Genomic DNA, 27,609 nt, shown 5'->3' with positions numbered 1-27,609 from the left:
TAAAATATCTTGGTGCAATAGATCAAGGAACAAGCATCAACAACCTTCTGATCATTTGGATACGTACATTTTTTCTGGTGACACCGGACTTGATTTGTGGAGATGAAGAATGGACGAAGAAAATTAGTGAGTTCATGACTGAAAAGCCAGGATTTAACGCGAAGAAATTCGAGGTAGGCCCTTTTTCATTTTTCCAGTTTTGAATAGAATTGTTGAATAAAAATCTTGGTGATTATTATAGTTGATAGACTCTAATGGTAAAATGGAGGCTATGAATAAGGCAAAGAAGTTGCGTACGGTGACGCGTAGCTTAACTACTAAGTTGATGAGTAAAATAGATTCTGCATTGTTAGAAGAGGGTGAAACCGCGGATGAGAAATTAAAAGAATTACTCGAAATGTTACTTGAAAAATCGCAGTTGTTGAAACAATACGATTCTGAGATTGAAAAACTTATAATTACGGAACAGGAGTTGGAAACAGAAGTAATTTCCGCGCAGGAATATCAGGAAAGAATTATAAGTTTTAAATGTAAAATTCAGGAAAAATTAAGAAAAAATGCGTGTAAAGTTGAATCTAGAAATTCTAGTGAGAAAACTATATCTCCGAAGTTGAAAACGTGTGAAGTTAATATTTTAAAATTGCCAAAATTAACGATTACAAAATATTACGGTGATCCTTGTTCTTGGCTTGAATTCTGGAATCAGTTTAGTAATTCCATTCACCAAAACGAAAGTCTCAGTTCGGTTGACAAGTTTTGTTATTTAAAATCGCTTTTGGGAGGTTTAGCTTTAAATGCTATTAGTGGATTAACATTTACTAGTGAAAACTATACGGTGGCTGTTGATATACTAAAAAACCGTTTCGGCAGAGATGACCTGCTAATTAATGCGCATATGAATAAATTGTTGAGTTTAGAACCTGTAAAATATTCCGGAAATACGGCTTCTTTGAGGAAGCTTTATGACGACATAGAAATACAAATAAGGAATTTAAATTCTTTAAATGTTACTAGTGGTTCTTATGGACATTTATTATCCCCCATTTTGTTATACCCGAGTTAATACCCGAGAATTTAACTCTAGAATTCACTAAGAAAAGAAGTGATAAACAAAATTTCGATGTTAATGAACTACTAACGTTCTTGAAAACTGAAGTGGAATGTAGGGAAACATCAATGATGTTAGCGCGTTCTAAGAATTTTGATGTAAATGAAACATCAATGCGAAACAAAAGTTCCCATCAAGGTTATCAAAATAAATCTTACATACATTCTAAAAGAAATGATTACAGTACAAATAAGCAAGGTGCTTCGGTATTAACTAGTCAAAGCGAAACTCCCTCTAAATACTTTCAAAAATCACATTTTAATCCAAAGCGAAAGTTCTCTACCCCGCCTAAGAAAGAAAATCAAAATGTCTGCATATTTTGTTTATCTGCTTGTCATATGAATCATGATTGCGCACTTGATTTAAAGGCTCGCCGAAAGGCATTAATGGATCGAGGTTTATGTTTTATTTGCTTTTCGAAAGGGCATCCAAGGCGTTTCTGTGCTCATAAAGATGAAAAATGCAGACTGTGCAATGTCCAAGGTTTGCATAATTCGTTAATATGTGACGCCGCATCGAAAGATTTAGAGACGGATACTTCCAATCAGACAAAACAAACGCCAATCCTTGAACCTTCTCTTTCGCTCTTATGTAATGAAAATAATAACAAAATTAAACTACCGGCTTCCGTTCTTTTACAGACGTTTTCGGCAGGATGTTTTGGCCTCCTCGGTGATTGCGGTGATTTGTGCCCAGAGGGCGCACCGCACAAAAAGTTAGTTGCGTTACAGAACGTAAGGGAAGCGGACACGCCAAAATGTCGGGCGTATTACCGCTAATTGAGGTAATTGCATCGTATCTGTCAGGTGGCAGAAAACTAATATGATGTATCAATTCACATGCCAGGTGGCAGAATATGTCTATCATGTACATGCCAGGAGGCATAACGCTTGTAAACATGCCAGGTGGCATACGACTTGTAAATAAATGTACAGTAAAATATCTTGGTGCAATAGATCAAGGAACAAGCATCAACAACCTTCTGATCATTTGGATACGTACATACAGAAATATATATAAATACAGACTTATGTGTAAAAACACACAATTTACATTCAGTTTATATCAGTTAATACAAACAATATACTAAATGCAGAGTGAGTGTAACAGACAATTTTAAAACATTAAAGTCTTACTATGGTTACCCATATTATAAAATTTTATTGATAAATAAAATCAAATAAACTATTTAATAAACTAAAAGGAGAAAAATAATTTATCATATAGTTCAATAGGAACACGAGACAAAATAATTCTCTTCACAAAATATAGCTACAATTTCATGTCATGAATATGATACATTTATAAAGATAACTGCATATACTTTTAATAATGCAGTTTGATTACTAAAGTTTATAAAGCATATACTTTTAGGCATCCTTGCAAACATTTGAAAATATCAACAAAACAGTTATCAGAGCAGGCAATTTATAAAAATGAAATTTATCTTTAACGATTTTTATGTACTTCACAGATTTCAGAAACCTCAACTTTTACAGTTTTGCTCCCACTGATAGCATGCATATATGTTTCATTTCCTCTCCTAATTTATACAACTGAAATGACAAAATTGATTGTCATCTAACTTAAAGAGTAAAATACTTTATTATATAACTACAATTAAGAAGTTTTATTTATATAATATTATATTATAGTTATATTTATAGTTATATATATATATTATATATATAATTATATTATAGTTATATTTATAGTTTATAGTCTATTTATAATATAAAACCATACCAGAATTTTGTGAAGAGAATTATTTAAATCTCTTTTTTTCCTATTAGAGTATATGATAAATTCTTTTTTCTACTTAGTTTTTTTTTAACTATTTTATGGGTTTTAAATAAAAACTTATTTTAAAAAAGCTTTTACTCATTTTTTAACTTTAATATTCTTAGCTTCAATAACATGCTGTAAATCAAATTATTCAATTCAAAATTCACATCTCAACAATTAATAATCCCTTCCCCCCCTAATAAATCAGTTAATGCCAAATGGTTGGGGAAAAAATCCAGCCCCCATTGATTTAGGGGGGGGGAAGAGGCAGCCCTAACATAAAAATTACATTGACTTTTTTTTTTTTTTTAAAGAAGAGTTTATTCTATAATTGTTAAGTTAGAATACAGCGCTACCTATTGGATAGGGAGAGAAACTCTCTCTTGGCCATCTGGATTCGGCTAAGCAACATGCCAGAGCATGTATTAGAACTGAATAGTTACTTACTGTTAATAAATTAGTTAGTTCTTTTGCTATACAGTCCACTCATTAGTTTAGAATCATAGTACATGGTCAGCAGAACCGGAGAAATGAGCAAAATGCTGGCATTAGATAGAAATAAAACTTCGTTAAAAGCAAAACTAACTAGGTTAGAAAATATAGTGAAGGAATATGATGAAAAAATATAGTAAAGTTCAAATAAGAATGAAATTCAAATAAAGTATAGATTGCTACAAAGCATTCAAATGGATATTAGAAACTTAAGGATTAGATATTTTGAAAGCGTTGATGAAAAACATGTCACAGCCATCGATGAAGAAATCGCTGAAATGGAAGAAAGAACGGAAGTTCTGGAGGTAAGAATTATGGAAATTCTATCATCTATCGCTCATACTCAACATGAAAATGATTGCAGTAAATTTGATCCTAAAGTACAAGTACGTTTGCCAGAATTACCAATTCCTAAATTTTCTGGTAAATATACCGATTGGAATAATTTTAAGCTTCAATTCGAAAACATCATAGTGAATAACGCGCAACTGACAGAAGTTCAGAAACACTTCTATTTAAAGGCTGCTTTAACTGATGAAGCAAAAAATCTTGAAACTGTTGATTATACTTTTAATTCTCTATTTAAAGCTCTTCAAGATAGGTATGAAAATAACAGAATATTAATTGAGATGCATATAAAGTCAATAATGGATTCACATACTTTAACATTCGAATTGTCTAAAGGAATAAGATATGTAATAGATAATGTTACTAAAAACGTTAGGGCTTTGAATGCTTTAAAGTATGAGAAAAATAATTTATCCGACATTCTGTTATTAAATATTGTACTTCAGAAACTAGATTTTGAAACGCGCAAACAATTTAAATTAAGCATTAATGCTACGGAAGTTCCTACGTTTGATGAATTAATTTCGATTTTAGAGAAAAGATGTCAGTTACTGGATAACATTAACCGTAGTATTAATAAAATGAAATATCCGTTGGAAAAAAGTTCGAAATCAAAGGCTCTGATGATTAAAACCGATAGTGTTTCGATTTGTGTTATATGCAAAAATAACAATCATCCACTGCATAAATGTGATTCTTTTTTAAACTAAATCCAAATCAAAGATATGAAATAGTTAAAAACCATAAATTGTGTCTAAACTCAGTAACAAACATTTAATCGCAAAATGCAATTCTAAGTTCAGATGTTCGGAATGCCATAAAAAACACATTCATTAATACATCGCCTGCTCAGAAATGGCGGCATCGAACATACGTTAGACGAAACAAAAACGGAAGCAGCGAGTGACGAAATTATAAATAAGAACACAGATGTCTAATAAAAATCAATCAAGTTGTCTTTTGACACGCAGAAAAAACGTCTTATTGGCGACTGCAATGATATATATTTGCAATTTCGAAGGAAAAAGAATCCCAGTTTGTGTAATACTTGATAACGGCAGTATGAGTTGTTTCCTGTGGGAAGGAGTTGCTAACTTGTTAAATATAAAGAAAGAAAGAATTTATGCATCTGTATCCGGAATTAATGAGAACGTTATAAATATTAATTACCAACTAGATGTACAGATTTCGAATAAGGATTTAACATATGTAAGATCAGTTAAATGTTTAGTTATTTCTAAAATAACCAATGTAATTCCGTCAAGGAATTTAGATGTGCAGTCATTAAATATTCCCATTGGTATTGAATTGGCGGATCCGCAATTTGGAACACCTAACAAAATAGATATGTTATTAGGAGCCGAATTGTTCTTTGAGATTTTAAAACAAGGACAATTTCAATTAGAAAATCAACCGTTAATATTCCAAGAAACAGTTTTTGAATATATCGTGTCTGGTGCATGCAAGAGTAACTCAGATGTAAATTATTGTGGTTTAATTAAAAATAGACAAGAAAGAGTTGAAGAAATTTTGCAAAGATTTTGGGAAGTTGAATCCATTGAAAATATCGAGGATGCTTTGAGTGAAGAAGAAAAATACTGTGAAGAACATTTCAAGCGTACTCACTATAGATAAAATGATGGAAGATATGTAGTTCAATTACCCATAAGGGAAGGCGTAGAATTAGGATAATCGAAAACGCTGGCTGAGAAAAGATTGCATCAAGGGTGGAATTGACTATAAAGTGATTCGAATATGAAAACATTATATAAGAATTTTATCAAGGAATATAAGGATCTGAATCACATGGAAGAAGTTCAAGAAATTGAAACATCGACTTGCAATTATCTTAGTCATCATGGAGTTTATCGGCCAAAGAAAGCCTATACCAACCTTCGCGTTGTGTTTAATGCATCAGCGGCTACTAGCAATGGAAAATCACTTAATTTAAAATTAATGAAAGGGCGAATACCTCAAGAAGATTTATTTTCTATTATTATTAGATTTCGAAAGTACAACTATGCATTAGAAGCTGATGTTCAGAAGATGCACAGACAAATACTTATTGAACCATCTCAACGAAATCTGCAGTTGATCTTGTGGAAAGAATCAGTTGGTAGTACTGTGAAGACTTATCGTCTAAGGACTGTAATATACGGAACGGTAAGTGCACCATTCCTTGCAACAAGGGTCCTGAAACAGTTAGCAATGGATGAAGCAACTGACTTTCCTCATGCCTCAAGAGCCATACTGAAGGACTGCTATGTGGACGACATTATCAATGGAGCTAATACGCTGCAAGAAGCCAAGGAGTTGCAAACACAGTTAACCTGTCTTCTAGAACGTGGTGGAATGCAGTTACACAAATGATGTTCAAATAACGCAGAACTATTGAAGAATAAAGAAAGTGAAGCTCAGGATTACTCTTTTCAAGTTACAAAAAAGCCTCAGATTACAAAGGCCTTAGGAATGTCATGGAATACGTCTACAGACTGTTTTTCTTACGATTTAAAGATACCTGACTTTGAATCAACAGGCAGGAAAAGAGATGTCTTATCAACGATAGGTCGCCTCTTTGATCCGTTAGGTTTAATTGGAGCTGTTACGACAAAAGCGAAAATATTTCTACAAAACCTTTGGCTTCTAAAATTAAATTGGAATACATCTCTTCCTAAAAATTATTCTGAAGCATGGAAGGCATTTCTGTATAGTCTCAAAATAGTCAACGATTATCGCATCCCTAGATTTGTTCTAAACAATGGATTACAGCAAATAGAAATTATAGGATTCTGTGATGCTAGTCAGAAAGCCTACGGTGCTGCAATTTATGTGAAATGTATGCCATCTTCAAATGAATGTTCATCAAGACTTCTGTGGAGCAAGTCTCGCGTGTCACCTCTGAAGTCAATTACCATTCCTCGTTTGGAGCTTTGTGGTGCAGTTCTGTTGGTAAAACTAATGAAAAGAATATTAGAGGCCATTCAGCTTCCTATAGTGAAGGTATAGTGAAGGTGTATTACTTCACTGATTCATCAATAGTGTTAGCATGGATTAAGAAGGAACCTTATCAACTAAAGACATTTGTTGCTAATACAGTATCTGTTATTCGAAGCATGACTGCTGTTCATGAGTGATACCATGTTAGCACTCACAATAATCCAGCTGATTTGATATCACATGGAGCTGAACCTAAAGATCTTCATAATGATTTATGGTGGTATGGACCAACTTTTTTGAACAAGGAGAGGTTTTTGACTAATCCTTGTGAAGTAATTTCATCTGATATGGATAATGTGGAATACGTCAAAGAACTTAAACTTAAGGATAATGACTTAGTTAATCTAAATGTGAACTCTAATTCCCTTACTTTAGATCATATACTTAACATAAGTAATAACTATATTTGTATTATTCGTGTGTTAAGTTTTGTTTGTAAATTTATAGCCAATTGTAAGGGAAAAAATTTAATAGGTTCTCTAAGTGTTAAAGAATTGGATGACGCTGAGAAAATCTTGATCAGGTATGTACAGTTACAACATTTTAGCAAGGATATTCTATCTTTAAAAAATAAGAATTGTGTTTCTTCCAAAAGTAAGTTAAAATTTTTATGTCCATTTCTAGATAATAATTCTCTTCTGAGAGTAGGAGGCAGACTTGCCAATATTAATCTTAATTACAATCAAAAGTTTCCTTATGTAATGCCAAAAAATCATATGTATTTAGTAGATTGATTTTTCAGTATTACCATGTTAAATATTTACATCTTGGTGCTCAAGCACTATTGCATCAGGTTCGTAGTAAATTTTGGGTTATTAATGGTCGAGATATAGCTCGTAAAGTTGTACACGAATGTGTAACATGTTTTAAGGTTAAACCAATCGTATGTGAACAACTTATGGGAAATTTACCTGGTGAGAGAGTTAACCCAGGGTTTGTATTTAATACGTGTGGACTCGATTTTTCTGGTCCATTCCTCATTAAGTATAAAAATCAGAGAAAGGGTAATTATGCAAAAGTGTACGTTGTTATATTCATATGTTTAGCTACTAAAGCAAATACATTTAGAGGTAGTAACTGATTTAACCACAGATTCATTACTTGCTACTATTAAAAGATTTATTGCTAGACGTGGAAAATGTAATACCATAATGTCAGATAACGGTACTAATATGGTTGGTGCAAAATCAGAACTAAAAAAATTGCATAGTTTAGTCCTTAAATCTAATTCTGACATAGCAGATTTCTTAACATCTGAAGGTATAAATTGGAAACTAATTCCACTTAGAGCACCAAATTTTGGTGGTTTATGTGAAGCAGGTATTAAGTCATTTAAATATCATCTTCAGCATACAATCGGCAGTTATAGATTAACTTTAGAGGAATTTTGGACTGTAGTCACACAGTTTGAAGGTATTCTCAATTCTCATCCAATTTTACCTTTATCAACACATGCAAATGATTTTGAAGCCTTAACGCCGGGTCATTTTTTAATTGGACGTTCCATTACTTCATATCCTGAACCAGATTTGTCAAATCTTGCAGATAATAGACTTTCTAAATGGCAAGTTATTACCAAGTTCATTCAAGTTATTTGGAAACGTTGGCAAACTGATTATTTAAATCATCTCCAACAACGCACCAAATGGTTCATTGTGTTAAAGGAAGATAATCTTCCGCGATTTAAATGGTCTTTAGCTAGAATTCTAGAAGTTTTACCTGGTAAGGATAACACGGCCAGAGTTGTTAAAGTGAAAACATCAAATGATGTGTATATTCGATGTATTAGTAAAATTTGTTTATTACCTATCCAGGGTAATAATGCTTAGTTTACATTATTATGTTCTTATTGAAAATTGTGCTTTACATTAAAATGGAACTGTTTAAAGAATAAGTTCGATTGTAGCATAGTGAATGTTTATGTTTTTAAAATGTTGCATTATTTTATATTATATTCATGATGCAATTATCTATCATCTTTCATATTGTATTGTAGAATTAGTTATTCTTAAATTTTTAAATTGTATGTTGGTTTGTAATTTACATGTTGAAATTTGTAATTTCAACGGGCGGCGGCATGTTAAGTTAGAATACAGCACCACCTATTGGATAGGGAGAGAAACTCTCACTTGGCCATCTGGATTCGGCTAAGGAACATGCCAGAGCATGTATTAGACCTGAATAGTTAACTACTGTGAATAAATTAGTTAGTTCTTTTGCTATACAGTCCACTCATTAGTTTAGAATCATAGTACAATAATCATTTTAAAAATTTTAAATAAATTTTTTGATGTTAGAATTTTAAACTCCCATAAAAATAAGAAATTCAGCTTTTAAAATGAAATGCTGAGAAAAATGAGTATAAACTTATGAAATGGAAACATTAAAACTGATGTGGTAAATTTTATTGCAAGTAATCTTAAACAATAATCAATCCTTTTTCCTTCAAGGGAGGGAATTAATAAAATGAGATGAATTGAAAATGCAAAATATATACATAAAAAAGGGGAGAGAAAGAATTCTTGCAAAACAGCAAAAGAACGTTATACTAAACTTAATTTCTTTGCAGTTAGAGGATTGATATTAATAAATTAGCAAATAAAATTAATGTTAGAGAAATCTACATGGCAGTATGAAAAATAGTGTGATGTAATGAGATTATAATTTTAAAACTAATGTTTCCAATGATCACCCAATTAATGCAGCATGAGGAGTTTGTGAATCATCAGTGACAATTTCAAAATTTTGTAACCGATAAATTTTTAGATGTGTAATTTTAAAATAATACAAGGTCCGGCTATTAATTTCTGGGACTGACGTAACTATAGGAGAATGAAAAGTCGGAAGATGACGCCAATGATTGCATATTGAAGAGCGTTTTCTTGCGCATGTGCAGTGCAATTTCCGCCATTCTGAAGTAAGTGGTTCTCCTGGAAAGGCACATTAAAATGTAGCTCTTAAATTCCTATTGTTGAAGTGAAAATGGAGCAAAGAATTAACATTAAATTTTGCTTCAAATTGGGCAAGACAGCTGCGGAAAACTGCGAAATGTTAAAACAAGTTTACGGCGAGGAAGCATTATCATGCTCAAGAACTTTTGAACGGTTTATAAACGCTTTCAGAACGTGCACGAAAGCGTCGAAGATGATCCCCACACGGGTCGGCTGCAATCCGTACGCACGTCGGAAGCAACTGAAAAAGTTCGCGATGCGGTGAAGTGTGATCGTCGATTGACTATTCGAGTACTCGCCAATGAATTCAACATGGACAAAGAGACGATTCAGCGAATTTTGATGCAAGACATAGGCAAATGCAAGATTTGTTCCTCACCATTTAAGGGACGAATAAAAGCAATTGAAACTGGATGCATGTGGCGAACTTACTGACAACGCTGATGCTAACCCTGCGTTCCTGGATAGGATAGTCACAGGAGGCGAGTCTTAGTGTTATCAATATGACCCTGAAACCAAGCATCAAAGCTCCGAATGGCAGTCTCCAAGTTTACCAAGCCAGAAAAAATTTCAATTTGAAAAAACCAAAATCAAGGGCATGTTAATAGCTTTTTTCGATTGTGATGGACTCATTCATCATGAATTTCTTCCTCCTAACATGATTATCAATGGACAGTTCTACACAGAAGTTCTTGACCGACTTCGAAAACGAATTCGTAGAGTAAGGCCTCATTTTCAACAAAACGGGAGTTGGCTGCTGCTACATGACAATGCCTGTCCACACAATGCGCTGCCTGTGAGGCAATTCTTAGCCCAGCATGGTGTCGTTTAAATGCAGCATCTACCATACTCTCCAGACCTAGCACTCGCAGACTTTTTCCTGTTTCCTAAGCTGAAAAATTCTCTGAAGGAAACAAGATTTCAGGATGTTGAAGCCATCAATAAAACTGTAATGTCACTATTAAAGAGCATTCCAGAAGAGGACTTTAAAACTTCTTTCCGAAATTTGTACAGCTGAGCACGGATGTGCATTACGGCTGATGGGGATTACTTTGAATCATATTAAATGGCTATGTGTTTAACCTTTTTTTCTTCTGAGTTATTCCATGAGTCCTGGAAATTAATAGTCCGACCTTGTAGACATAAAAAAATTTAAAAAATTGAGCAATTTTCAATTCTCCCCAAAATAATAGTAATAAACAAATTTTTTAAAAAAAATTTCATTTAAAAGATTTTTTTCTCCATTTTATCCAATGATGCAAATAATAAAATTCTTAAATTTTCAGTTTGTTCACTAAATGAAAATAAGTGCAAAGAATCATTTCATCATTAAATTTTCTTAAAATTTAATGAGCAACCAGCAACATTTGGAGCGTTTTAAGAAGAATAAAAGCGACTTTATCTGTCGATTTATCAACATGGATGAGACTTGGATCTATCATCACGATCCTGATCAGTTTTTTGGGATGCGAAAGGAATTTTATTTATAGATTACCTTCAAACTGGCAAAATAATTAATTCGGATTATTATTCTAACCTTCTGAATGAATTAGACGAAAAAATTCATGAAAGAAGATCCGGATTACAGAAGAAGAAAATAATTTTCCACCAAGATAATGCACCTGCGCACACAACTCAAAAAGCCATTGCTAAAATAACTGTATTGAAGTACGAATTGTTGCAACATCCAGCCTATTCGCCAGATTTAGCTTCCTCCGACTTCCACACCTCAAACCTGGCTCTTCCCACACCTCAAACAATATCTCCATAAAAAACAATTTTCTTCAAACGAAGAGGTAATAGCTGCCATGGAGGGATATTTTGCAGAGCTGCCAAAAAACCACTACAGTCAAGGGATCCATAAATTAGAAGACCGTTGGAATAAGTGTATTGAAGTTGATGGATACTACGTTGAAAAATAAAGTCATTTTTACCAATAAAAATTGGTTTCTTCATTTCCGTTCCGCGAACTTATTGAACAACCTGGTATAACTGTTGTCGTAATAGGTCCTATGTTGGACATGGTTCCTGTACATCTTAACTGTTGAAAAACATACCATCTTTTATCTGGATACTGTACAGTTAAAAAATATAATAATGTCTGCATTTGCAATGACTGCATTTTATTTATTCCTATGTTTCTTAATTGGAAGGAATTTATTCTCAGAAATCATATAATGTACGATTTTAGATAGATTATAAATAACACGTTTTGTAATTTTTCTAAACTGTGGTTATACACTATGATATAATTATATATTATACTGTGATTTATCTGTATATGTGGATAATACTGTGACTTATCCACGACTTATCTGCATAAGGCATCGACAGAATGTTATGCAACAGTATCTGTTGTACTTTTTGAGATGGTTTGTAGTCGTACATAGCTTAATGCTTAAATTTACTTATGTTATTTATTTATTCATATACTTTTTAAATTATGTTATGGCAGCTTATTTCTTTCATTCTTGGTTTTAGAAATGAAACATTTGACTTTTCCATGCCAGAAGGTCTAGCATTATCTCCCTGAACTAGATGGTTTCATTATAATTGGGTTTGACCTTGACTGAAGAATACTTTGAAATGATGAGAAAGGTCATAGAATCATGTAAGAGTTACTATGATTTCTGGGGATTGAAGAGACATGGAATTTCCAGTTTCATTGATTGCAGCAACCAAAACATACGAAGATGGGAAATACATCCTACAGCCATCTAGGGAATAATTAGGAGCTCTAACACAAAATCAGTGTTCATTGTTTGCTTTGCAGCTAAATGTTTTCTCCAATTTTCTTGCGTAATTGCTAATTTGGTTTTTGCAGTTTATAGGATATCTATTCTATTCCTGTGAGCAGATGAGACTTATTGTGAAAGTATCTAAGTTTTTATTGTATCTTACATAAATGTGAGGCAATTTTCAATACGTTAAATTACTTCTTCATTTTGCTAAATAGCTGGACTATACTATGCCCTAATTTAGTAATCTGGTCTTCTATGTTTCCAAATATTATATTTTTATGCATTGCTGCAAATCGAACTGAATGCACTCATCACTTTATTAAAATAAATGTTGTGTGTGTTAAATTCCGACTGCAGTTACAGTTTTCATGGAATATTTGGAAAATAAAACTGCCTTTTTTTTAGCTCTGTGGCATTTATAAGGCAGTTTATAAATAGCAAGTAACATCTTGGCTCTTTGCTTTGATCAGGGCCAGTGTGACCAGCAGCAGTCAACATTTGCGGAATTTAGAGACTACTGAGTAGCAAAATTTTATAATATAGGGGAGAGTACTAGGCAGAAGAATTTAGAAGGGAAAAAGATTTTCAGGATTTACAAAGACAGTAGAAATTAGGACATGCAGAGATAGTACCAGGTGGCAATATACTTAGTGTCGTCCCAGGCTTTGATGTATCATATTTCTAATTAGTCACGCTTGGTTGGTTGAACATATTTTGTTGCTGCATTTCTTATTTGCATTATATCTGCACGAAAATTTGTGAAACAATTTCAGCTGTTTAAGAATGCCTTTTTCTGTTAAAAATTTGTAATTGTACTTCTTGCATTTTTTGGGGGGGGGGATATGATCTCTTTTATTGCAGAGAATATAGTAATGAAAATATTTCAGCATATTTTTTCTTTTTTCAGGTGTAAATTTTGTGCATGATTTGGCCTTCATCGAGACTCCTCTGGGTAAGGTATCACTAAGGAAGAGGAACTTATTTGCTACAGAACTTCTGTAAACTTTTTTAAACATGTAACAGAAATTTCTATTTATAATATATTTATGTGTGTGTGTATGCAGAGGCAAATGTATGAGAAATATAAAAGATACATATTCTTATGAGTTTGCATAAACATAATAAAAAGAATTCCTTAAAATTATGTGTCCCCCCCGTGAGTCATTAAAATTGGAAATAATTAATATATTAAAAAATTTTAAGTGAATCAAAACATTACTTATGACAATTTTCAAAAATAAAATAGAAGTAATATTTGAAAAATACTATAAAACTCATTTTTAAGTGAAAAATTTATTTTCAGATGAAATCTTTCGATTATGCAAAATGATTTTTTTTAATGCTTAAAACGAGCTATTGAAACTAATGAATTCACAGCTCATTGATATCAAACATTTTGTTTTTTAAATTCCCCTACTCCTTCTTAAAAACATTACTAAAGCGAAACAAAAGGGAGATGAATGACACCCAAACATGTGCGCAACCAGGGGGGGGGAAATGTTAATCAAAACTTTTTACAGTACACCAAAAAAAGTGCCTCCTGATCAAGCCCAGCTCTTGACCTTTCACCGCCAATGCCAACTCTGCAATTTCAAAATTCTGTTGTTCGGTTCCTTCCTGAATTGTAAATATTCTACCGCCCGACGCTGTAGCACCGGCCCAGCACTTGATCCATATTGTTAGTCGGAGAGAAATCATTCCCCTTCCTTTTTGCTTTCATAAGCTGGGTTTCCAAACGTTTGGGATGTCAGCGGGAGGGCTCGGCTAAGTGTTGAAACCTGTTCTGTAGCTATTTTTAGCAATTTGCCGACAAGAAATTGCAGTTTTTCAGATAACACAGCAAATCTCAGAGAATTTGAAATCATCACCAGTACCGGTACGGCAGAATTTAAGTATAGCAAAATTTTAGAATTTAGTGAAGCATCAAGCAATAAAATTTGTTGACTTTAGGGGGAGGGCACTGGAAAGGAGAATTTATTGACTTACAAAGGCAGCAAAATGTCTAGTGCCGTACCTACTTCTTGATACAGTATTCATTATCAATAGCACCTAACTTATTTGAGTATAAGTTCAAGAAAATATTTTCTAGCTATTATATGAAATCGGTAAACCATTATCTTATTGGAATCGTTATCCAATTATATCGTTAGTAATGTGAGGTAAAATTTGAAAGCAATTAGAAGCTGTCTGTCTAGGATCTTTACGTCACAAATCATTTTTATTTTTTCGAACATGATATACAGCAGTAAATTTTCTCTACTTGCGCTGACAGCTACATCTGAGTATAAAGATAAGAAACACATAAGTAAATTCCTGTTGTTGATATATAATGATCACAATGGCAATCAACCAAATACTGTGTGAGCGCATATACCGTCTTCTAAACTTTGATTTTTCTCAAGCTTCGTACAGAAACTAGGTTTTTGTAAGTCACATACCGTGGTATACTAAATTTAAGATGACAGATGAAATGAAACTAGTTCTGAATTGGCTCACCCGAGAAGTGAAATTTTCTCCTTCCCGTCAACATAGCATGTTTATAACTCCCAATGATGGCGATCTCTAACTAAAAATGTTATGGATTAGAACCCTGATGGGGCTTTGTACTCTAAAAGTTTTCCTTTATTTGCTTCATCTGCATGCATGCTTGGATGTAGTAGAAATTTGAAAAGATATTTTTACTTAAATTATACAATTGTATCCACCACACATTTATTTGTTGAACTGTAATTATCATTTGGAATGCGGTGCTAGAGCTGTTGCAGTCACATATGGTGACATTTTTACTTCCTTGTACGAAGTAAAAAAGAAGTTTTGTAATCGCAAAAATTTTCAGGCAATATACCTCAACGAAAATATCCATTCTGACCGCTATTGAATGCAATTTAACGATGTTTTTGCGTGACATCTGTATGTAAGGACAGAATAAAAGACTCTTTTCCTCCAAAAAGTTATAAAACAGCTTTAAAATGAATTCTAAAGAGAGTTCTTCGTGGTGTCTGTACATACGTATCTCGCATAATTCAAAAACGAGTAGCCTCAGAACGTTGAAATTTTGTATATAGGACTGCTATAACATGTAGATGTGCACCTCGTATTTTGGTTGAAATAAGTCGCACCAAACGTATATAAATATATATATATATTGAAAAAGAAATTGTAAAGCTAACTAGTAATTAGACGTAAGACCTATTTGGTCTTAAAAATTTTTTCACATAATGCTGCAAAAAGATATGAAATAATAGTAGTAGGTAGAAACATTGCAGCGATCTTGCTAAAAAGTTACCAGGAGCTGTAGCTCCATGAAATATTTCAACGCTGTATTACTAAAATATAAACTAAGAAGAAATTTTTGTCTGGAAAAACTGGAAAAAATTGTAAACTCCCGAAAAAGACTGCCAAAATTAATGTTGGAAGACATGCTGATGCATGAAAAAATTAATCTGACCGTTGTGATATGTGAAAAGTTAACTTACATAAAAAATAGATTGACGGTAAAAAAAAAAAAAAAAAAAAAAATATATATATATATATATATATATATATATGTGTGTGTAAGATAAAAATGTATGAATCAGAATTATAATATAACTATAAACATTAATTCTTAATCTCTATTCTAAAATCCTAATAACTTATCTGCATTGCGTCATTCAAATTAATCATGCGATCTTACGTAACCGTTAATACCAGATGCCTCTTGACGACCAATCACCGAATTGTAAACCAAAACTTTTCTCTTCGCGTGCCTCCATCTTGCTTAACTAAGCACTTCAGCTTTTGCTCTCTACCGTGCTAAAATGTAATTTCGCTGGCTTGCTTTCTATCCCTACAGTATCAAAAATGTAAATCTTCTGTGGAAAGGCACGACTAGAGTGCCAAGTGATTGTGGCCACAAATATCAATTGGAAATAAAAATGGAATTAAAATCTACCTCGACTGCCAAGTTCTTTAAATACTACGCAATCAAAATTCTTCTTCAATATGGGTCTAATCACGCTCTCGACACTGCTCCGGCTTTTCCTTGTTTTGCTCTTATTATGACAATTAAGCCAGTAGGATAGTTTCCTGCAGCCTGAAACCTCAATGGAAAATTTAATTCAGCTCTTCAAATCGTTTTGTGATAAATCCAAGATAATGTGAAAGAAGTGAATCATCAAGTTTGTTTTGTCAGTGTTTAAAAAATAACAGATCATTCTTCTGCTGTGGTGTTTTGCAAGTGCTTCAAAAAAAAAAAAAAAAAAAAAAAATCACGCGTAGTATTTACAAATTGAAAGTAATCTCTCGATAAATTGAGAAGTTCAAATGCCTAGTGAAAAGGAATATTTAATTTGCTTCGCGACCTCTACAATATTTAGAAAAAAAGTGCTTTAAATCATCAGTAAATTACCGTTTAGGAATTCAGCATTACAGCGGGTTCAAGGTCGATCTGAGTTAGTGTTTGCAAGTATGTGCGACAGAAAATTATATGCACTTCCGCTTTTTCAACAGCTCAAAAATTATTACATTCGTGTGAATCTAGCTCAGGAACTAAATTATTTAATGTGCTGTGGATTCTATAGTTTTCATTTCAACTTTGGTTAAAATTTCTGCAATTTGTTTTGAGAAAATCTGAAATTCTTGTTCATTAATTTTTCTAATTTTTCATAATTATGTGTGAGCCAATTAAGTAACGAATTTTAAGCTATTTAAATTATTCATTGGGAAGGATATTAAGATAAGTTTTTATGTTTTTGAAATTTTGTTGAGAATTTTGAATACGAATTTTATAAATATTCTAAAAATAAAGATGTTAAAAATAAGTGAAATTAGTACAGATAAGTAATATGAAATTATGGTAAATGCATGTTAAAATTTATGGGTTATTGTGTGTTAAGTATAGTATGATGAGGGTGTACTGGTTCCTTCAACAGAAGCCTGTAATTACCTCTGTACAGTTGTTCCTTTTACCCTCTTCATGCAAGATAATGTTGGAGGCTCTCATTTTATGAATGCATGTAAATTTTTTATATTATTATTATGATTATTATTATATTTTTTTTATTATGGAATGTATTAGTGCAGTTCTCAAAGGCCAGTTACCTTAATGCAAGGAACGGAGGCCTTTTCAAGTAACTGCCTAGGCACCCTGAGCCACCAATGCGTAGAGCACACTGGTTAGCTCAAGAGGACAGCCCTATTGATGGATATGTTTGTTTAGAAGTATTGCGAGGCTTCCAGTTTGGTAAAATCAGGAATTGTAAATGAAAGATGATAACGGTGAAACCATAAATTCTGAAAATCTTAATCCTATTATTTATGATGTCAAATTGTAATTTATCAGTATAGAAATAAGTATCATAAATAGTTATGTGCATTACATTTAATTATAAGTAATGATTATGTAAAAGTTTATTTTGTGATATTCTGTGATAACAAGAACCTTCCCCGAAGAATTATGATTATGTGAACTCTCAAACAAAAAGACTTTTGGACTGAAATGCTGAAAAATTCAATGACTCTAAAAATTAAACATTTATTTTAAAAAATTGATATTTATAAGTTATACTTTACAGGACAAAAATTTTATGATCTATTTTTTTTTTTTTTTTTTCATTTTCATTTGCTAGTGCTTTAACTCTTTCTTAAAGAGAGAGAAAAGGCTTCTCTGCCGCTAAGCCTTTTTCTTTTTGAAGGGGTAATATGTAAGATAAAAATGTATGAATCAGAATTATAATATAACTATAAACATTAATTCTTAATCTCTATTCTAAAATCCTAATAACTTATCTGCATTATGTCATTCAAATTAATCATGCGATCTTACGTAACCGTTAATACCAGATGCCTCTTGACGACCAATCACCGAATTGTAAACCAAAACTTTTCTTTTCGCGTGCCTCCCTCTTGCTTAACTACGCACTTCAGCTTTTGCTCTCTACCGTGCTAAAATGTAATTTCGCTGGCTTGCTTTCTATCCCTACAGTATCAAAAATGTAAATCTTCTGTGGAAAGGCACGACTAGAGTGCCAAGTGATTGTGGCCACAAATATCAATTGGAAATAAAAATGGAATTAAAATCTGCCTCGACTGCCAAGTTCTTTAAATACTATGCAATCAAAATTCTTCTTCAATATGGGTCTAATCACGCATCGACACTGCTCCGGCTTTTCCTTGTTTTGCTCTTAGTATGACATATATATGAAAAGTTAAAACATATAAAATATATGGACTGAAAAAATGCTAATAAATAAAATGCAAAAATTAAAACATAGTTTGCAACAATACAAAAATACAATAATTACATAGCGGAAAATGGTAAATTAGCCCACTCGTACCCTCAATTGGCTTTTCAAGGGAAAAAAAACTGAGTATCGAACTAGGCTAAATACCATTACGCATTTCGCCAAAACAGACCATTGAAGCTTTTGTTTAGTGCGAAAAATTTTTTTTGTAAAAAACATGAATATTCCCGAATAAATCTTTTTTTGGAGCTTCACTGCTCTGTTCCTTTTTTCCGACGCGTCCGCCGAAAAACACATTAGGGTGTTCAAAGTAATTGAAACTCCGAGCAATGTAAAATTAAAATTAAAATAAAATAAATAGCGGTCTGCTATTAGTCAAAAAATTACAACAACGTACGGGCTGGTCCTGTATAGCTTAAAGAAGATATAACTTTTATAAAGAGAATAGTGCTGTAATCAAATAAAAATGCAATTAAATTTGTAAGAAAACAAACATCATAGGGTCTTGTTAGGACCAAAAAACACAGACAATAGAAACGAAAAAACTGACCTGAGAGGTGCCGTCCTTTGCATCCGAAAAATTTTTAGAAAAGGGTGCAAAACCCCTCCGGGTATAACCAACTTCCTTTTCGTCATGTGACGTAGGTGGAGGAAACAATAAAAACTACATAGGCCAGGGCTGAGATTGTAGTTTGGCAGGAATTCCTGTCCCCCCTTTTTTATAGAGGGTGTGACAAACGAGAAAAGACACGGAAAGAATTCAAAATGGCATCAGTCAAGTTGTTAGAAGAACAAAACTGCTAAAAATAAGTGATCCACTCTGTTACCCGGACCAGTGATCTCAGTTTCTTTACTCTTACATGTTTGCAAATCGTGCATTTTTTACTTTAAAAATGATTGAGTTATGTTCTTATTTTCCAGTTTTGTGCCTTTAGTAAATCTGCAAGCAATGTTTGTACAATTATCAACAATTTAAAAGCTGTTTAAATGCAGTTAAGCCTAATTTTTAAATAACATGGCAGACATATTTGTTTACATTTGAAACAGCAGAATAGTAGATTTGTTGTCAATCTAGAGAGACTAAGACTTTGCAACAACAAAGATAACGCCTTCTTTTATTACTGCGAATTAAATCATGCTTAACCCATTTAACCATCGAATTTATTCGAGAAAATAAGTGTTTAAGATTTACTTCGTAATTTTTCATATAGATATTTTGAGTTTTTATGTATTTTTGCCTTGGTTGAAAGTGAGAACTGAATTAATGGAATGAGAAATACTGAATCGTCTGTGAAAAAACTGTTTCTTTTTTGTTTTGTTTGCTTAATTTCTTTTATACATCATTTTAGATTAATTATAGTATTTGAATAGAACATGTGGCAACGATTAGATAATTCTTCAAATGATATAAATTTTGTACATTCTGAGATATAATATGAACAAAAAATGCTGTTAAGTGAACCTAGCGCTAGAGTGTCGCTATGGTAAACAAATATACGAGGCGTATTCGGAAACTAAGTACCGTTTGGGGGGGGGGAAATAGTAAAACAATTTTTTCGAATCTAATTTTATTTTTACATGAAAATACATGTCTTAAACTATTTTTCAACATAGTTTCCGCCAATGATCAAACACCTGTCATAGCAGGTGACCAGTTTTTGTATACCATCGTCAAAGAAACTTCCCGCCAGTTTCAATAACCCCGACCCCACAGCATTTTTCGTGTCATCGTCAGATCCAAAGTGCTTGCCACCAAGCTCGCGCTTCATGTGCAGGTACAAGTGATAGTCAGATGGCGCCAAGTCCGGGCTGTACAGCGGGTGATCGAACTGCTCCCAATGAAACTGTCGAATTAACGATTGAGTGACACCAGCAGTATGGGGTCGAGCATTGTCATAGAGCAACACAATTCCTTTACTGAGCATTCCTCTTCGTTTGTTTTGAATGGCACGCCTTAGTTTTGTTTAAGTCTCACAATATCGTGCCGCATTAATGGTTTCACCTCTGGGAAGAAATTCAGTAAGCAAAATGCCTTTCCTATCCCAGAAGACAGTGCACATGATTTTTTGTGATGACATTGTCACTTTGAACTTTTGTTTTTTCGGAGAATGAGTGTGTCTCCACTCCATCGATTGTTGTTTCAATTCTGGTGCGAAATGACACTCCCAAGTTTCATCACCTGTCACAATTTGGTTTAAAAAGTTTTCTCCCTCATCACTGTACCCCGTGAGAAATGTCAGGGCACTACCAAGTCGCTTTGTTTTGTGAACATCAGTGAGCATTTTTGGAACCCATCGGGAACACAGTTTGCGATAATTCAAGCAGTCAGACACAATTTCGAACAAAACAGTACGTGAAATTTGTGGAAATGCCTCTGAAAGAGTTGTCATTGTGAAGCGTCTGTTCTCATGAATTGCTTCATCAACTTTCCTTACCAAATCATCGGTGACAACAAAAAACCGACCACTCCGAGCCTCGGCGTAGACATTTGTTCGACCTGCATTAAACATTCTTACCCACTTTCTTACCATTCCATCACTTATCGCGTATTCACCGTAAACGCCTGTCACTTGACGATAAATTTCGCCGGTTTAACATTCCTCGTGTTCAAAAACTTAATCACGGCGCGAATCTCGTTGTCAGCGGGAGAACTAATTGTCTTAAACATTTTGAATGTGCACAGCAAACTGAAAACACAACATAGAGCAACCAAAATGGCGACAATTGAAAGTCAGTGAACAAGAAAGACTAGTGCGCATGCGCGGGACGCCTACCACAGCGCTGCGACGGTGCTAGAATGAAACGATGCTTAGTTTCCGAATATGCTACATAGTAAATTTTAAAGAGTGCATTTATTCTATTGTGGTTTATGCATTCTCGAAGAAGTAGATTTAATTCAATCAAATAAGTTTAAATGAAATGCAAGAAAAATTATGTATTATTAAATATTGTGTACAAGAAAGTCACGTGGTTAATCTTAATTTAGAGAGGTTGATTATGCCAAAGCAGGTGAATTTGGAACACCACAAAAACCGCTCATGTAGCCAACTCGTTCATCGAGGCTTGAACTTGGGTGAAACTACCAGTGTTCGGCGACTTTAGCGTTCGGCCGCTAGAATTTAGGGAGGAACTGAACGTTAGAATTTGGTTAGGCTCTTTGAATACAGTAATGAAATTTCGGAGCACAACTGTCTGCGACACTCCCATAAACATGGTATATGTAGAGGTGGAAAAATAATAATAATAATAATAATAAAGAAACTTATTATTTGAATACTTGTATTTATTAGTAAACATTTTATAAAATTTATTTTTAATTTAGCGTTTATGAATTTTCAGAGAGTTATGTCATTGGAGTATTTTTTCCTCTCTGGTAATTCAATGTAATTGAGTTAGTTTATGTTCTGTAATATCTTTGCTTATTATGTACATTGTCTTTTTTTATTAGTATTATTTCGTTCAAAGTTAGACAAAATTCAGCATTACACTGAAATTACTTTGTGCAGAAAATAAGCGCTTTGAAAGAAACAAATGCAGGGTTCCATTTGTAAAAGATACAGGATTACTATAAAGAACACTTTCTGTAAAAGTAATGTTATAAAATTTTGCCTAGTTTTGAATTTAAAATTATCATACTTCGGTTGCAGCAGCGCAGAATCAATAAAGATTTTATGAGAATACAGCAAAGCATCTTTTTAGAAATGCAGTTATAATTTTGCTATTTTGTTTTTTATAGGAGAGCGAAGAAAAAGACAGGGTGCTAAATCCAGTAAGGGTACCTTGTTCTGTTTCATGTTTAGCGAATCCGCTTTGAAATGAAGGGCCAAGTGGTAAAGTCGCTGAACACTAGTAGTTCAGTTCAAGGCTCGAATCCCATGAACAAGCTGGCTGCATGGGTGTTTTGTGTGGTTTTACCCATGTGTAGCATGTATACAATCCAGTTTCCCTTAGAAAGTCCTCCACAAATTCATCCCTGCCCTTAGGCAAATAGCCATTGAGGCTTTGCCATAATCACATAAACCAAATCAAACCTCTCCGAGACAACAATTCAGTGTTCCAGATCATTTTAGGCTTCGGTCATGTTAGATCGTGCCGATGTTTATATTTTCAACAATACTGGTTATTTTCAAAAGTGGCCATCATAGAAAGGTGATTACCAAAAAGTATTTTTACAATGCTTATTTATACATTATGCATAAATATATTTTGATTAGTCAATCCATTTTCTATGTTTATATATATATTATTAATGCTAAAACAAAAATTCAATTTTCAATACTCTTCTTACCATTTGTTCCTCAACAATGAAACAGATTTATTCATAGCAAATCCAAATGCATCCCTACTAAAAGACGATATATATATATATATTATATATCGTCTCTTCCGTATGTATTTATAATATACGGTCAAAAGTCGTTAATCCGGACTCATCGGGATTTCGATTCCGGATTATCAATTTTTCCGGATTATAGATCATCACTTTAAATCTGGTAAGATGGCATGCAGAAATTACAAAATTAAAAATATGAAACTGTAATTTATGAAATAAAGAACAATTATGATCTAAAGGGTATCAAAATTTACAAAAAAAAAAAAAGCTTAATATTTATTTGTTTACTTTAATAAACATTTCTTTCAATGCAAGTTGTTTAAGTTGCTTCGTTTTTTATGTGATAATACATTCTCTTTAACTCTATAAACAGACATAATTTCTTGTTCAGTTACAAACTTCCGCTGTTCAAGCCCTATAATTGCTGTGTCGAGAATACTGACTAATTTGTCAATCGAAATTTTTTCGTTTTCAATAACCTCTATTACTTCTTCGCTATCGGAAGTGAATTATAATGACAAGGAATTTGATTTAAATCATATCAAAGATGGAGTACATCGAGATGAAATACTACATTTAGTAAGGAATTATAAGCCAAATAAAATAAAAACATATGCTCTGAAGATAAGGATAGTGCTGACAGATCAACTTCCAATTCATTGCGCGCCGCAGCATTAAAAATAAACACACATTAATGTTTAGATAAACAAAGGATATGCCTTTATCCATTTTTTGCAGCAATTCCACTTTTGTTTAATGGACTTCGAAACATACTTTTGCTTTGTAGATCCTTTACATATTAGTAAATATATATCAGAAATTCTACTTGACATAATCGAAAGTTCAAGCTTACTTTTATAAAATTGCTCTAACAGTCTGCAAAAAATAATAAGCCGAATCCAATTCGAAGATTAAGGAACAACGCAATCTGCAACATTAATTGAATTAGATAATTTTAGCTTAGCTTATACCGTCCGTTTTACATTAAACACGCATTCGTAAACATATTTTGTGCACGCGCACACGCATATTCACAGCCGTAAAGGTCTTATGCGCATGCATCAACGCGACGCATGTGCAGAAAGTTTGTAGCTTTGAGGTCCGGATTATAGATCATTCCGGATTATGGGTGTCGGAATTAACGACTTTTGACTGTATATCACTATTCTAGATGTATAGATAATGTATATCATTATTCTAGATGTATATATAATATATATCATTATTCCAGATGTATATATAATACATATCATCTTTTTCTATACATATATAAATTAATAATGCTAAAATAAAAATTCAATTTTCAATACTCTATTTCCCATTTGTTCCTCTAAAAAGATGATATATATGTTAGATATTGTCTTTTCCGGATGTATATATAATATGTATCATTTTACTTTACTAAAATATAATACTGAATTTTGTAATTTTCGAATTTCTTCTCCCTTATCATGTATTATCAGCTGTACTTTATAAACCTGATACCCCTTAATTATCTGCTGTACTTTATAAACCTGGTACACAGCAAGGCAATTTGATTTTAAGCATTTCAGTATCAAGTGAAATCTTGAAACTGATCATTCATCGTTAACACTTGCACTTTGTGTATGTTACTTTATGATCGTTAACATTTTATGTAGTTTTCATTCAAAGCGGAACTCGGATAATGTGCCGCAAATTATTTTCACACTAGGTTTTTGCGCAAATAATATACACCCTGCTAATGTTTTTGTAATAAAATGCATGTTAGTAATCGATTTCTAATTTCCGTTACATCTTGATATTGCTGCCAAAGATATTCCATCAAGAATAGTATTTTTTACTACGGATATATGTATAGATACATAAACTATTTCTCCGTGTACTAGCAAGATTTGATAATGATTTATTCACTTTTGAATTTAAAAATACAGATAGGAGAGTTATACGATTTTATAACACAAGTAAAAAATATATGTAAAGCTCTGTATTTTATACTTACAGATATTTATAATATTATGTGTATCCTATATTTGTATACACATATCATCAAGTATAAAATCATTTATATATAATTTTTATGTAGCGATGAAATAACCGAAATGCTTAAAACCTGGTATTTTTAAAAACCGTTTTCTTCCGTAGAATAACAGCAAATTACAAAACATTATGCAACATTAAAAAGGCGATCCAGTGTCATGAACAAATTTTGCGAAATGAAACTGCAACTTCTTATATCTTTCAACACAAACGTGGAAAAGTTCTAAAAATGTACCCTGCAGTCTTTGAGTCACAGACGGAGGAAATGACAGCAGGTTTTTTTATTCAACTGAGGGGATGTGTTTAAGTGTTTTATGGCTTACTTACTTTTCCGTCAAACGAGTACAAAAGAAGGAAAGCATTGTTGCCACAGTAACAAGGCTGTAGGTAGTATTACAGATTTGACTCTTTATCGCTCAATGTTCGTAGCGCCATCTGTTTTTAAAAATCGACATGGGAAAGGGGTATTAAACCCTCTTAAATGAAGTATGAGCTGAACAGTTTTCTATAATCAGGACAATTTTTGTATTATCAGGGAAACCAAACAATTTCAAATGTTGTTGAGCCTCATGTGTAAAATGATTTTTCATTAATGTTTGCATCATCCATGCCTTTTATTTGCATGACAGATAATGGCAGAAATCTTTACCCCTTTAAATGCTTGAGGTTGTATATTTTTTCCGATTATGAAGTTTCCACTTTTGCATTCTGGTAGCATTTGTGCATGCTAGTTCTGGTGCCAGTTCTGGGCTTTTCTTAATAACAAATAAGTTATTCTTAATTCAAATTGTACTTTGGTCTATGAGTATCATTAACAAAATCTATTTTTTACATCTGGAAAGAAATTTTTGTTAAATTTCTCCTCCTCAAAACACTCAACAATTACAGCAAAGTTAGCTGAAGCTTGCAATTATCACCAAGCATAATATCATCATAAAAGATTATCTTTACTCTCTGGTATTCAATTACTAATATTACAAAAAATGCTTAGACATCACTATGTGAGTAATTTTTCAAATTGCCATGCAGTAATGAAAGCAAAAATAAGAAATAATGATTTGCCAGGTTGGCGTCAGGGATAGGTGTAAAATCAACAATATTTTGGGTTTGAGATGTTTTGCCAAACAAACAGACAGACAGCTATGGAACCAAATTATTGATCATACAGATTTATGCTAATAAATGATCAGTTCTTCAATATGGAGGCATTTTATTTAGTGAAATGAAAGTAAGAATAAAAACTGTTTACATGCTACAGTCTTAAAAAAAAAAAAAAAAAAAAAAAAAAATAATAATAATAATAAACTTTTATATTTCTCAGAAATGTCAAATATCCATAAGTCATTAGCTCTCCTATCACAAGAAAAGATGCTCATGGTGCACCAAATTACACTCACAAGAAAGGGGAAGCTTTATCCCAATTTTGATGGAGAAAATTTCACAAGACAGAACTAAAGGCCTCCTACACCTCTTCTCATACCATTAAACCTCTCAAGAGGACTGGCTTGCTAGTATTTTAAATAACTTTGCGTCACATAGGTAATATTACACTTACAAACATTTAAACCTTCTCCTGGATTTGAATCAGAGCAATGATACAACAGCTAAACTCAATAACCACCATAACAATCATGTTAACTAGTAACTTAACAGTTAATACTAGAAACACTAGAATAAATTCAGATATATCATTATAAATAACTATCTACATACTTGCTTTGCACATCTTCAGGCATAAACTGTTTGCCATTCTTAGCATTTTTTGGTGGTGATGCACATAATAAGTTTGCAGCTAAATGTTTGACATATGCTTCTAAAATATCAATCACATTGGGTTGACAAGGTAACTTTACAAACTGAAAGAAAAAATTTTTTGTATAAAAACTGATGTATTGATGTTACAATGAGAATAAAAAAAATTCTCAGTTACATAATATCTTTTACTATAATCAATATGCAGATTAAAAGTAACAAAACCAATGACTGAAATTGTTGCTGTCACATTTATAATTCTTTAGGGATTTCAGTAGTACTTTAGATAGGTTTTCTCAACATGCATTTACTTAAAAAATACAAATAGCAAATTTTATAGGAAATAATTTTTACCACTTATATAAATTCCCCAAATACATACAGATATTCATAACATTAATTTTAAAAACAAAAATGTAGATAGTTTTAATAAATTATTACTTGTTATAATTACAATGACATTCAAAATATTTTTACATATGTAAAAACAATGATACCGCATAAAGTAATCAATCAGTATCATTAACTTCCTTACTGGAATGAGCAAAAATCAAACTTAATTATCATTATTCATTTCAATTTTTTACCTGTTTCTGAAAAGTATAGTTTCTATAATTTAAGATTTTACTTCAGTATTTATAGGTACAAAAGAGTTGTATGAGTCACTTATGTGGCACTACAAGAAAAATCTTAAAGAAGACAGCTATTGGTCACTTGGATACAGAAGTGGCAGATGGCTGAATACTTCAAGATAATTTAAGATCACAGAGAGAAATTTAAATACTTTGAAATTATTGCTATGAGCCCAAGATGAAATCAGAGAAGGAAAACAACTGCTCCTCAAGACTGCTTTCTACTG

General features: G+C 32.6%; 1 protein-coding gene across 3 annotated transcripts in view; it reads right to left on the bottom strand.

Moving 5' to 3' along the window:
* Positions 1 to 27,609, bottom strand: part of LOC118188783 (MSL complex subunit 3-like) — a 136,407-nt gene that overhangs the window by 50,555 nt on the left and 58,243 nt on the right. For all 3 annotated transcript variants that reach the window (XM_085817821.1, XM_085817825.1, XM_085817826.1), the window contains one exon: positions 26,712 to 26,854. In XM_085817821.1, the coding sequence (XP_085673947.1) occupies positions 26,712 to 26,854 (143 nt within the window). The remainder of the gene's footprint in view (positions 1 to 26,711; positions 26,855 to 27,609) is intronic.

The sequence above is a fragment of the Stegodyphus dumicola genome, chromosome 1 (assembly GCF_044657685.1).
Source record: "Stegodyphus dumicola isolate Sdum_Otavi_A_Nest chromosome 1, ASM4465768v1".
In the NCBI taxonomy this organism is placed as follows: Eukaryota; Metazoa; Arthropoda; class Arachnida; order Araneae; family Eresidae; genus Stegodyphus; species Stegodyphus dumicola.
The sequence above is the reverse complement of the archived record's forward strand: the minus strand, read 5'-3'. Positions and strand labels throughout refer to the sequence as shown.